Source organism: Panthera tigris, chromosome B4 (genome assembly GCF_018350195.1).
Source record: "Panthera tigris isolate Pti1 chromosome B4, P.tigris_Pti1_mat1.1, whole genome shotgun sequence".
Taxonomy (NCBI): domain Eukaryota; kingdom Metazoa; phylum Chordata; class Mammalia; order Carnivora; family Felidae; genus Panthera; species Panthera tigris.
The window spans coordinates 82,556,809-82,570,316 of NC_056666.1; the positions used below are offsets into that span (position 1 = coordinate 82,556,809).

The 13,508-nt window shown below is 46.0% G+C and overlaps 1 protein-coding gene across 1 annotated transcript; it reads right to left on the minus strand.

Annotated features, from left to right (window-relative positions):
* Positions 1–4,368: 4,368 nt before the first annotated feature.
* SDR9C7 (short chain dehydrogenase/reductase family 9C member 7) lies at positions 4,369–11,332 on the minus strand. The gene is made up of 4 exons (XM_007081522.3): positions 11,032–11,332; positions 7,542–7,800; positions 6,707–6,870; positions 4,369–5,178 (listed from the first exon to the last, which is right to left on the minus strand). Exons 1-4 carry the CDS (start codon positions 11,330–11,332, stop codon positions 4,961–4,963), a joined length of 942 nt encoding a protein of 313 aa, XP_007081584.2. The 3' UTR covers positions 4,369–4,960.
* Positions 11,333–13,508: the final 2,176 nt, after the last annotated feature.

Consider the following 13,508-nt stretch of genomic DNA (forward strand, 5'->3'; position numbering starts at 1 on the left):
TTAAGAGCAAATTTTATAACTTGTTAGTGTCTCTCTCTTATTTAGTAAGCTAGTGTCATCTTCTCATGGGACTAGTACTTGGAATAAGAGGACATCTAGAGGAAGAGAAATTATATCATTCCTCTGTCCCCACATACTCCTTCACCCACTGGGTGGCTTCAGTGTTGCTCTCTTAGTGACATCTAGGACGACTGCCTCCAGCCTCTCTGACGTCTGGCCTCTCAGCTGCTGGATCCTCTTCTCCTGACACGCAGCCCACACCCTCAAGCCTCGCAGGTCATGCTGTCTGGCCAGCAGGTTCCTGAAGCCCGAGCCACACATCACAATTAAGTCACAGTTGTCTTGGAGGTGGCTAACTCATCGCCTGCCTCTCTTGGTACAGGAGCAGAAGGTGGTGGAGCCAAATGGGGGGGGGGGGTACTCCTCATTCTTCACGAGGAGAAATTCAGACCTCTCCTTTCCTGGCAAATTTAGAAGAGTTGGCATTCCCCTCCTTATTTCAAAGCCCTCTTGAAATTACACAAGACAGTGGATTACACAAGACTTCTAAGTGGAGTCTCAATTCTGCCCTTGAAATTGTTTACTTGCAGTTTATTTTCATGTCCTAGTTGAAACTTGAAGCCCTGACTATTAAAACACACACATACACAATTTTAAAAATCCTTATACTTCCTGCTCCTCTGCCAGAAATTCCTAAAGCAACATTTCGTTTGTTGTTCCAAGTTTGGCATTAAAATTCTCTGTGTCCATTTGTTCTGATCCAGATGCAGTGTTTATACTTTTGTTGTTCAAGAATGTCTCAAATGATCTGGCCAGGCAATAGTTCAGGGACCAGCCAGCCCCATAATATTTTGGATTGTGTTCTCTCCTCCCACCTCCCCTCGCTTTTGGGTTGGGGTTCATTGAAGATCAGAGAGCTTGCTGAGCCTCAGGCATGTCCTATAGAAGAGGAGGTCATGGAGGGCAGAGGCTCCTCCACCTTCACAGGGAAAGAGCCAGAAGACAGGCCCAAGCCAGGCTGGTTAGGAGAGGTTTCAGAAGGTTCATGGAAAAAGAAGCAAGCCTCATCAGAGCTGCTAGCTAGAAAACCCTGCTGCAAATTGCATACAGAGATGTACCCTGAGTTGAAATAAGCAATGACACATTCAAAGAATAGGATTTTAGAACTGGAAGGACTTGCTCTGCCAGTTGCTCATAGAGTATGTGATTATTCTCTTCGGGCCTCTAGTTTCCTCTCATTAAAACTGGAACCCATAAAGGTTCTTGTACAGGTTAAAGTGTTTAGAACAGTGCCTGGCATATAGTAAGCACTGGGTAAGCGTGCGCCATTGCAGTGTGTGGGGAACCACAGGTGCTTGGATCCCAACCACCACTCACTAGCTGTGTAATCGTGAGCAAATCACTAACTTCTCTGAAGCTTCCTCCTCTATACAATAGAGGTAACCTCATAGTGCTTGTTATGGAGATTGAATGAAAATTAAAACACTAAGCACTTAAAACACTTAGTCCTTGGGACAGAGTCCTGTCCAAGAAAGGCTAATTATTTCTATTTCTATTATCTTATTGGTACATTTCTCTCATCATCTCTAGTCTTGCTCCTCTTCTATCCCTCCAACCAGGTTCATTCCAACTAATTCCCCAAAGGCAGTAAAAGTGATCTTCTTTAAAAATAAGTAACCTCAAAACAAATCTATAAGGACACAAAGCACACCAGTGGTTGTCTGGAGCCAGGGCAGAAAGGAGGATGGGTTAACCCCAAAGAGGCACCAGGGAGATTTTTCTGGATAAGAGAAACATCCTATATCTTGACTGGTGGTGGTTGCACAGGTATATTCCTAAGTCAAAACTCATCAACCTTTATAGTTAAAGGGGTGCATTTTGTTTAATATAAATTTTGCTTCAATAACATTGGTTTAAAAAAATGGTAAGCAGCCTCCCTGGTCATGCATTATATTACTACATTTTCTCTTCTTTTTTTTTTTTTAATGTTTATTTATTTTTGAGAGAGAGAGAGAGAGAGAGAGAGAGACAGCACTAACAGGAGAAGGGCAGAGAGAGAGGGAGACAGAGGATCTGAAGTGGGCTCCACACTGACAGCAGAGAGCCCAATACAGGGCTCGAACTCACAAGTCCTGAGATCATCACCTGAGCCGAAGCTGGACTCTCAACAGACTGAGCTACCCAGGGGACCCTCTTCTTTTTTTTTTTTTTTTTTCTTCTTCTTCTTCTTCTTCTTCTTCTTCTTCTTCTTTTATTTATTTACTTTGAGAGAGAATGAGCTGGGGAGGGCGAGAGAGAGAGAGAGAGAGAGAGAGAATCCCAAGCAGGTTCCACACTGCCAATGTGGAGCCCGATGTGGGACTTGAACTCATGAACCTCGAGATCATGACTTGAGCTGAAATCAAAAGTTGGACCCTTAACCGACTGAGTCACCCAGGAGCTCCACTACATTTTCTCTTCTTAATGGCATTTATTACCATATAAAATTCTCATTCATTTAAAAAAAAATTTTTTTTTGTCTGTTGCCCAATTCCTCCAACCCATCAAAATATAAACTGCTTGGAGGAAGGACTTGGTCTCGTCCACCACTCTAACTCCAGCATCTAGAACTATGCTGGAACACAGTAGGAACACGATAAATTCTTTTTGACAGAATAACTGATTAAAATCCTTCAGTAATTCTTCCTCCAAATTATATACTGATTTTCTCCATTCTCATCATCCCCTCTAGTACCACTTTAACCTATGGTACCATTATTTCTTGCTTGGATTATGCAATAGTCCCGTTTCTTCCACCACTGCCCCCTCATTTAAGTCTCCACAGAGCCCCCTTTCAAAATTTAAATCAGATCACATTACTTCCCTACTTAAAATCCAATCAAAACGTGGGGCATCTGGGTGGCTCAGTTGGTTAAGCATCCAACTTTTTATTTTGGCTCAGATCAAGATCTCGAGGTGAGTTTGAGCCCTGCATCAGGCTCTGCACTGACAGCATGAAACCTGCTTGGGATTCTCTGTCTCCCTCTCTCTCTCTGTCCCTCCCCTGCTTGTGCTCTCTCTCAAAAATAAATAAATAAACATTAAAAAAAGAAAAATATCAAAACAAAACAAAAACATGTGAAGATAATTTGATTAAGAGGCTGAATAAGTGAATAAGGAAAGAAAAGCCAATTTAAAACTTCAGGAAGGGGCACCTAGAAAAGGGGTCTTTGCAGAGATAATTAAGTTTTCATTTTGTTATTTTCAAGTTCAGTCAGATGTTGAAGAGGCACAAATTAAAGACATTTTAATTTTAGGGGTGCTTGGTGGCTCAGTCAGTTAAGCATCTGACTGGCTCAGGCCATGATCTCACCATTTGTGAGTTCGAGCCCCGCATCCGGTTCTGTGCTGACAGCTCAGAGCCTGGAGCCTGCTTCAGATTCTGTGTCCCTCTTTCTCTGCCCCTCCCCGACTGTGCTCTGTCTCTGTCTCAAAAATAAATAAACATTAAAAAAATAAATAATTAATTAAAAGAGACATTTTAATTTTAAAAATTCACATTTGACCTTTATTACATGACCCTGCCTCAAGATCAAAGAAATCTTTTCAATAGAACTGCACAAATGCTTTGAAGTTCAAGGTGTTTGTTTGTTTTTTTAATTTAGTTTCATGGCTTATTTGACAATGTAACTAATGTCAAAATGTATTCTTCAAAACTATAACTCTACTTTGGGAATCTGAACACCTGAGTTTTGTCTTGGCCACCATGCTGGGAGGCCTTGGACAGGTCACTTCTTTTGAGTGTTCAATACTGCTGTGGAGCCGGCTGTGGTTCCCAAGTGCCAAAGACATTGGAATCATTACCTTGTTACAAACACAGATTTCTGGGCCCCATCCCAAGCTACTAAATCAGATTTTCTAACATTGAGGCCAGGAGTCTGTATTTTTAATTAACCAGGTGATTACAATGTACAGTTTGGGAACTACTGAATTAGATGACCTCTCAGGTTCCTCATAGTTCTAAAAATTTGATTTTCTGGGGGCGCCTGGGTGGTGGGTTGAGCATCCAACTCTTGATTTTGGCTCAGGTCATGATTCCAGGGTAGTGGGATAGAGCCCTGCACTGGGCTCTGTGCTGAGCATGGAGCTTCTTGTGATTCTCTCTTTCTCTCTCTCTGCCTCTTCCCCATTCACAGTCACATACTCTCTATAAAAAAAATAATTATTTTCTGGTTTCTGTTTCTTCTATCACTGGTTGTCCCATCTCTGCTACTAGATATTGTGCTAAAACACAAAGCCACAAAACAAACAATAAAAAACCAAGACCATGATTTAATCATCTCTACATCCTTCCGGCACCTACATAGTGCCTGGTATCTTATAGGCATACAATAAATATTTGAAAAATTAACCAATGATGATTAAATAAATGAATGTTATTTTATGTGAATCCCAATCACCGATGAACAGATAAATTTATATAGAGAGAAAATATAAACTTTTACCTGATATAATCTTGCACTCCCTGTCTGCCCTAGTACATACTTCAAATAATGGGTTGTGGGAATGTAGCTAATTCATATTGAGAGATCAATAGGAAAGTGGTTGAGATGCTTCCATGAGCTTGATTATCCTGCAATATTTCGCAGTGGTGGTAACTGAGAGAGTCTCATGATTCCGCAGGAGTTTGTTTTCCTCCCCTTGACATTTCCAGGTCCAGAAAAAGCCATATCCTTAATGGGTGACAGATGTTCTTGGGGCCATGCTTCAGGTCTTTGCACCTGCAGCTTTTTGTGGGGCCCCAGTGAGTGGGAAGAGGCACTTGTCTTCTGCTAGAAGTTATCCAATATTTCCCTGGCAGTGGGTGTCAGCCAAGCAAAGTGAACCCCGATTGCCTAACACCACCTCTTGTGACCCTGCAGTTCCTTCTGCCATACCCCTCCCTCCTCCACACTCCACTAACCACCTGGACTTCCCCAGCTCAGACACTGTCTGCTGGCCTGGGAAGGTACCGGCTGAGGATGAAATCTGTCACAGGAGTGGGCAATTTAGCCAATGGCACGTAGAGGAGTTTGGCATCCAGGCCAGGGTTGTAGCGGATACGGGGGCTCCGGGAAACAATGGCGTGCTCCATGCTGTCGGTGACTTCTCTGATCCTTGGCTCTGCCAACTGCATCATGTTTTTTAACTTCTCAGTATCTGAGGGTACAAGAGGGGGCAGAAATCAAAGGCTCAGTTGCTCTTCACAAAAGATGGTTTCTTCTGAATTCTATCCAAGCTTCCTTTCCATCAGATCCAACATTTCAGGCAGATCTACCACACCCTCCAGGTTGTCCCTTACATGAACACCCTGTAAATGATCCTATTTCTCTTCCTGAATTCAAAAACTGTGTGTTGAATTCCTACTAGGAATCAGACAAACTGTGCCCAGTTCTGCCACTTACTGGTTGTGTGACTTTGAGCTGAAACTTCCATCATCTATAAAATGGGAATAATAATACCTGCTCTAAAAAATAATAAAGATGAATAATAGCAGGGTAGACAGTGAAGCAGGACAGAAAAGAAAGCAAGTGTATATAAGTGCATGAAAAAAATTGGAAGAAAATGAGTAAAATTACTCTCTGGCTTGTGGGATTCCTAGTCACTGGAGGCTTTTTTTGTTTTGTTTTGTTTTGTTTTGTTTTTTTCTCCTACACAGGTCTCAGAGTTACCATATTTTCTACAAAGTCATGCAAGAAAGAAAATGTTATTAAAAAATAGTAACGCTGGGATGACTGGCTGGCACAGCTGGTGGAACACACGACTTTTGATCTTGGGGTTGTAAGTTCAAACTCCACATTAGGTGTGGAGAGTACTTAAAAAAAATTGTAACACTGCCCTTGCCTTGGTCATTAGGCCATTATGGGGCTCAAATGATCTAAGGCACAGGCAGATACATTGTAAGTCTCTAACAAATGTGAGGGGCTGTTCTGTTAGCATTGCGTACATGGGTATGAAGATGGGTGTGAGGCATCTGAGTGGTCCAAGTCTGCCAAGGCTCACAACACAAATAGACAAACCTCATGGTACACTTACCGGCCCTGATGTACAACTTTGCCCCAGGACTCTGGGGTGGGGGCGGGTCACTGGGACTCATACTTCAATGAGAGCCCCAAGAACTCCAGAAGGAAATGGTGCCTGAGAGTCAGGCATCCCAATAAGGGATTAAAACTTGAAAACAAAAGGAGAAATAGCTGGTCCAGATTTGGGGATGGTCTAGGGAGACAGAGAATTCACCTCTCCATGCAAGAACTTGGTGAACAGTTGATGAGGGTGGGACAGTGTGGTTTAAGTACCCTCACCTCCAACTCCAATGAACCCCCTTTGTGTTTCCTAGAGAGAAAACTACTATAGTGAAGCAGCCGTGCTCTTAATTAACTTCTCTGTACTCATGTCAGTACATTTTCACCTGTGCACCTGCCTAATATGTCAGGAGGCAGGTGCCAGGAGTAGGGAACGTCCCTGGGCAGCATCTCCCCTACCACCACTCTCCCTGCAAAGGCTATTGTTCTGAGCAGTTGTGCCCTTGGCTTCTATTCTCAAATCCCAGCCTGCCACTAGTTGTGTGACTTTGGGTCCTTAACCCCTCTGAGCCTCCATCCCATTATCTGTGAAATGAAAACGAGTCAGTGATCCCCAAGATCTCGCTGTTCCTCTCAGAGACTCGTCTCCCTCCCAGAGAACTCACAGATGTGGAAGTAGTCCTCCCCGTAGCTGTCCCGGGTCTCCTGAGGCAACCGCTCCCACAGCTTTCGCATGCGGGACACCATGCCTTCCTTGCCCAGGATGGATGTTCGATAGTTCCCCGGCTCAATGATGCTGACTTTCACCCCAAAGTAGTGGAGCTCACGCCTGGGAAAGAAGAGTTGGACTCAGTCTGGGGCACTACGATGACAAAGGATCATCAGGCACAGTCACTTCTGATCCCTCTACAGGGGCTTATTTCCCCAGAAACCTGGAGGTGCTTCCCTCCACCCCTGTGCCAGGCCAGGCATTGCCTTCATGCAAATCAGGGCCTCAGCCCTTGCCCAAGCAGTTTGCATTAGGCAAACCCAGCAGGAAGGAAGTCAACAGAGAAATCTAGACCAAAGCCCTGCCTCCTACCAGGTTCACCCACTCAGCCTCATACTCAACACCCACGTGGCAAAGGAGTGAGGGGGTCTGGGTAAGGCCTGAATCCTCCTTTGAGAGTCTCCCATGAGCATATCTGCCTCCAGGCCTCTCTGTCTGCATCAAATACTCTCCTTTCTACCCCCATAGGCCCAAACATAGTTTTACTTACTTTGAGACAGCTCAAGGGAATACAGGAAGACAGCCTCCTATCACCACCCTACCTCTTCTCCTCATTCCTTCTCCTGGTCCTTGGGGAAGGCTCCCTGAAGACTAGCCCTCTTCCTGCTACTGTGTTAGCTCCCTCCCTCCAGAACTCCCTTGCCCACATGCTGCCCTCCCCAGCTCTCTCTTCCTGAGGTGAAATCCCCAGGACTCCGACCCAGAGTGGTTTGGCACCAGGGCCCAGTCACCTGATGCTGTCAGAGAAGGCCTCGACACCAAACTTGGAGACGCAGTAGCCACCACCGATGATAGCCACACGACCACCAGAGCTGGACATGTTGATGACCCTGCCCCGGGCTTTTTTGACCATGGGCAGCATGTGGAGGGTCACTTCGATCAGTCCCACCAGGTTCACATTGATCACCTTCACAAAGTCCTCCTTCGTCAGCCATTCATTGGGCCCACTGGGCAGGCCTACACCTGCATTGTTCACCAGGGCCCAGAGGCCTGGGGGCGTGATGGAGGGAGAGAGAACCACACAGAAATCATTAGCATCTCTGGAAAATCATCAGTGTCCACCACCCACCAGCCCAGGGCTTCTGAGGATGGTTGAGCAGGTGCACAAGGCACAAGAAGGCAGGGTGGTGGCATGTGATGGGGAGCTATGACAGCCCAAAGGAAGATATGCCTTTTACTAATTAGTTTTCCCCAAAGGGGCACTTTTTATGATTCACACAGACTGTCACTGTGCTAGCTGGGGCCCTGTACCAGCTACAATCCAGGCTTTAGCTAATAGCACCTAAGCTATTAGCTCTGGGAAGAGAGATATACTTTTCATACCAATGAATTAATGGTTGAAGTCTTGCCCTTATCATGCTTCCCCCTCTCTATCCACCTAAGTGTAAGAAACCGACTCCATTTCGCACATTATTAAAATGAGTTCATCCATTCACACATTCATCCATTTATCTACTCATATATCTATTCTCTGTCAGTTACAGAGGAAGGTGCTGGGGATGTAAAATGAACAAGATAGATCTTGTCCCTCAAGGAGCTGACAAACCAGAGAGGAAATAAATAATATTCATAAATGTGTAACACATTTAAATAAAACAATCATGAAAAAAAATGTAATAAGGCTCTCTTTCAAATATTTAATTTGAGTTGAGTTGGTACAAATGGAGAGAAATAATGCTAAGTATTGTCATTCAACTCCGCAGGAACCCACACCTGAAGATCCTTAAGTTCCAGTTCTATTTCTACCTTCAGCCTTGGACAAGTCACTTCCTCTCTCTGGGCCTCAGGTCCTTTATCGACTGGCCAGGACAGTTGCTTCCAGCCTGGGTTTTGCAATCCTGAGACCCTTCCAGGCTGAACCCCAGAACCAGCTCAGGAGATGCAGGGGAGGCTCAATTTTCATTTGTTTTACATGTCAAGCTTCCAAGTGAAATTCCACTTGGAGGAGGAGGTTTGATTCTAAAAACACATTGGAAAAGTCCTTAAATGATTCCTAAGGACACCTTCCAGCTCTTTCATTCAAAGATTCCAAAAACCCCACTGCTCAGGTGCCTTGCCTTCCCTTCCCCTCCCCTCATCCTCCCAGCCCACCTTGACTCCTGCAGCCCCAAGATACTACTCCCAGCACAACTGTACTCTCTTCCAATAACTTGTCAGGATGTAAACACCACTCTTGGTCCACCCTCCTCCTGTGCCTGGGGTCCACACACAAGCCATGTCCCTACTGTATCTTCCTGCCTTCCCTCAATTGAGACCCCAAGAGACCAGTTGGCTGGCAGAACTCAAACCTCCCCAGCCAGAGGAGGCTCTCTTGTCTTACAGAGGAGGAAATGAGGCTCCTGAGACCCAAAGACTATAAAACCCAGGTGCTGTCCATGGAAAAGGGACACACACTCTCCACTACCTGTGATCATCCTGGTAGACAGCTCTGCCTGCTGGCAAACCAGGACAGCCTTCATTTTTTTTTTTTTTTTTTTTTTTTCCTGTAAAGAGCAACTAGAGAACCATCAGAGCGGTGTGAATAGCTTTAGGGCTGTGCCAGGGACTCTCAGGGGCCACAAGAAAGTATGCCAAAACCCCTGCCCCCCGCCCCGCCGCTTTCCTAGTACTTCTTAGACCAAGAATGGTGCCCAATGGGGTAGGCAGAAAATGGCTCCCCAAATAGTCACTGTACAAATCCCTGGAACCTATTAATATGGGGGATTACACGGGAAGAAGAAATGAAGATAGCAGATGGAATTCAAATTGCTTATCAACTGACCTTAAAATGGGGTGATTATCCTGGATCAGCCTGCTAAACCCAATATAATCACAAGGATTTTTTTAAGTGGAAGAAGGAGACGAAAGACAACCAGAGAGACAGAAGTGTGAAAAGGACTTGGCCCCACGTTGCTGGTCTTGAAGATAGAGGAAGAGGGTCATGAGCTAAGAAATGCAGGCAACCTCTAGAAGCTGGGAGAGGCAATGAAATGAATCCTCTCCTAGAGCCTCCAGAATGAACACTGCTCTGTTGATACCTTGATTTTAGCTCAGTGAGACCCATTTTGGACTTCTGACCTCCAGAACTTTAAGATAATAAATTTGTGTTGTTTTAAGCCACTACATTTTTGTGTTAATTTGTTAGAACAGCAACAGGAAACTAATATACCCAGTGACTCATTAACACAAGTGGCTCACAGCTAAATGTAGGGCAAGGCAGCCTATTGAGAAAAGAGACTGACTCTCACTGAATTATTCATTAATTAGTTCATTCAACAAAAATTTATTGAGCACCGTACTAGATGCCAGACACTATTCTGTACTAAGGATCTATAAAAGAAAAGAGGCGAAAAGCCCTGCCCCCCGCCCCATCCCAGGAACCTTTATTCTAGCAGGGGAAACAAACAATGAATAAGAAAAATAAGTAAAATATATGGAATATTAGATAGTGGTAAATGCTAAGGAGAAAAATCAAGCAGAGAGTTACTGTTTGGCCCCTCCTGGGCCCCAGGGCTCTCCGGCCCCCAGACCAGTTCCCTTAGGAGCCAGGACTTCCTCCAGACTGCTGTTCCACAAGAGAGCCAGCCTGTTTCTCCTGCTCCTGTGCCCATGCCCTGCATGCAGGAAGCTTCCCGGGCAGGTTTGCATGTAGTCCTGGGCCAGCCCAGCCAGCCCACGGCCTCCTTTCCCAATAGGAGTGGTCACTCTGATGTCATCACTTACCTTGAGGTCAACCCAATACCCACCATGATGTGAAGGAAGAGGACAGATCTCTGTCTCCCCTGCCTTCTAGTTTGACACAAGGAGAGCAAATGTCCCTGCTCAGGGAGTCCAACCTCCTGTTCCCTCTTCCCTCTCCCTAGCCCACTCCCAGTAAGAAAGGTGCTCACGTTTCAGTTGGAACTGATGGTTAGGACTACCTAAGTCCCAGAGAGGCAACTCCCATCTTTAAAGGTTTGGACATACAGAACAAGTCTTCCCTCTCCCACATCCTCTGGCAACCTTCCCCCATCCCTCTGAGTCTCTGGCAGAAAAAAACTTCCTTGGGAAATCACCCCTTTTGTGTGAACAGACCAAACTAAGCAACAGTTTCCAAACCCACTGAGCCAAAGCCCCAGCCCCTTTCTCTACATCACCTCTCCTACTACATCTGAACAACACTGTCCCTGATCACTGTCAGATGCCTAGAGGAGAAAGACAGAAGAATAAACTAAGAAGGCCAAAGAATGCAATTTGCCCCACCTTGCTCACCCACTTGGTCCCTCACCCACTGGGCCGCTGCCTTTATACTCTCAGTCTTGGTGACATCCAATAGGGTGGTCTGCAGTCGGTAAGAGGTATCCTGCTGAAGCTTCTGGGCCCCTTCCTCAGTGAAGCAAGCAGCCAGCACCCGCATGCCCCGATCAACCAGCTGCCTGGCCAGCAGGTTCCCGAAGCCCGAGTCACAGCCTGTGATGAAGACATACTTGTCTGAGAGGTTGCGGACCAGATTGCAGTTCTTGAACCATCGATACATAAAGGAGAAATCCGTGATAGCTGCCATAGGGCAAGAGGATGCTGGTGGCCAAGAAGTATTGGGCTCAGGAGACAGCTGGAGAGGCTGGTCTTCTGAGCCCCAGCTGGCAGTCTGCTGAAAGCCACTGAGAAGAGCTTTCTTCCACTGGCAACAGACACAGGGCTCCTGGATGAGCCACTTTATAATTTCTATAGGTGGATGCATCACCATACCAATTAGCCTAGATGCAAGAAATTCAAGTCCAACCTGAAGCCTTGTGACCTCAGACAGTACTGGTGGCTGCCTCTCGCTCTCCCCCAGCCCTGATAGGTGAAGCTGCCAAGGATAGGAAAGACCCCGTTGGTGATGCTGATGCTGAGAGGTGGCTCACCTGGGTGGTCTGAGCAGGCCAGGTGAGAAAGGAGGACTCAGCCCAGAGAGCATCCCTGGAAATCTCCCACCTCTGGCCCAGGGATCAAAATCATTTGTCATGAGTTCAGACATGTAAATAAACTTAATTTTTATTTTCAGCAAAAAAAATTAAGACAAATTCATTAATGTAAAACAAACAGAATTGGCTTTGTGCCCCCCAAGTCCCAAAAGAAATGAGTTTCAAGTTACTGGCTCTTTGCAATTCTCTGTCCTTAGGTGAATCTCCATTATGAGAGATTAAGAAAAACAAAAGGTTTTCCCCAGGGTGGATGTGACTCCACTGAGGCCAGAGGCAGCAGAACCCTTCTGCAGGAAGGCTGCTTTTTTTCTTTTTAATTTCTTTTTTTTTTTTTTTTTTTAATTCAAGTCAGTTAACAGTGTAGTATTGGTTTCCAGAGTAGAACCCAATGATTCATCATTTACATATAACACCCAGTGCTCATCTCAACAAATGCCCTCCTTAATGCCCATCACCCATCTAGCCCATCCCCCCCCCAGCCCTACAGCAACCCTCAACTTGTTCTCTGTATTTAAGAGTCTCTTACGGATGGCCTGGGAGGCTGTTTCTGAAAGCAGAAAGATGGAGGGGCTCCGGGCCTGGGTCTTGGGAGGTGATACTCAGGTCACCAATGAGGAGCCCCCACTGCATTCCAGGCAGACCCAGCTCTCACCCTCACTTGGTGACCGGACAAATGGACAAAGTTAATGGCAGAAGACACATCAGCTCCCCCAGGGCTGGGCCCCCTTGGCATTTCTTTCTACCTCAAGGGCTAAGCACACACTAGGGGATCTAGTAATCTGAGAAGCCCAGAGGGGATACTGGAAGGAAGGGATTATGAAGTCAACTGACACAGTGGCTAATTGGATGTACAGAGGTAGGGGAGACCAGGAGTCAGGGGGATTTTAATATACTGGGGCTGATAACGGGTAGAACCACAAGTGGCAAGAGAATTCAGAGGCAGGAGACGAGAGAGTTCTGACATGAACATCATTGAGATGAGGTCCAGCCAGATGATAGGGGCAGGTCATGAGTTCCCTGGGCAGCTGCAGGAATGGCCTGGGGCCAACTCCTTGGCTCCAAGAAGAAGGCTGGAATAAGAGACTTGGAAAAGTCTCAAGGTCAGGACTTGGAGGGGAGGGAGAAATTCCAGGAAATGGGGCAAAGAACTCACAAAAGTTAGGAGGGAAGCTGGTAAAGAAGAAGAAATAAGGAGATGAGACAGAGGAGCCTAAGATTCAGGGACAGAAGGATGTTGGGGTCTATGGTGGCTCTTGAATAAACCTCTAGAGTCACCATTCCCCAAGATGAGCCTAGTCACCAACTCATCCCGAGGGACTGGCGGCCAGCCACCCACACCTTCCCTGTTCAAAGAGTCTGAAAGAAATGGGGCCACAATTTTCCTAGGGTGAAGAGACAAGGATGCATCTCTATGCTGTGTGCTATCTACCAAGGTTGGTAAGCTCCAGAATCAAATAAAGCAGGTGTCACCTCAAGAAAGACCAGAGAGGTTGGTCATTCTATAACAAGGGTGGTAGGAGTGAGAGGTAAGATCAAGGACACACCCCTGAGGTGCTGATCCAAACCCCGTGTGGGACAGAGGTAGGAAGCAGTGGAGGCAAACCCCAACTATGGCATACCAAGCCCAAGGCACAACGCATACACTCAGTCTGGGAGGCACCTCCTAACTCTGCCCTCTGGGTAAGTGAACAGGGAAATTTTGGCTAGGGGAAGCCAGACAAGGTCACTCAAGGGCTGAAGAGCCCCAGGGGTATCCCAATCCTTGAGAAGACA

Coding starts and splice junctions, on each gene's coding strand:
- SDR9C7 (XM_007081522.3), bottom strand. CDS start 11,332: ATGGCAGCTATCACGGATTTCTCCTTTATGTATCGATGGTTCAAGAAC. Junction 6,871..7,541: donor GCCTTCTCTGACAGCATCAG/GTGACTGGGCCC, acceptor CTTCTTTCCCAG/GCGTGAGCTCCACTACTTTG. Junction 5,179..6,706: donor GGAGGACTACTTCCACATCT/GTGAGTTCTCTG, acceptor TTGTACCCTCAG/ATACTGAGAAGTTAAAAAAC.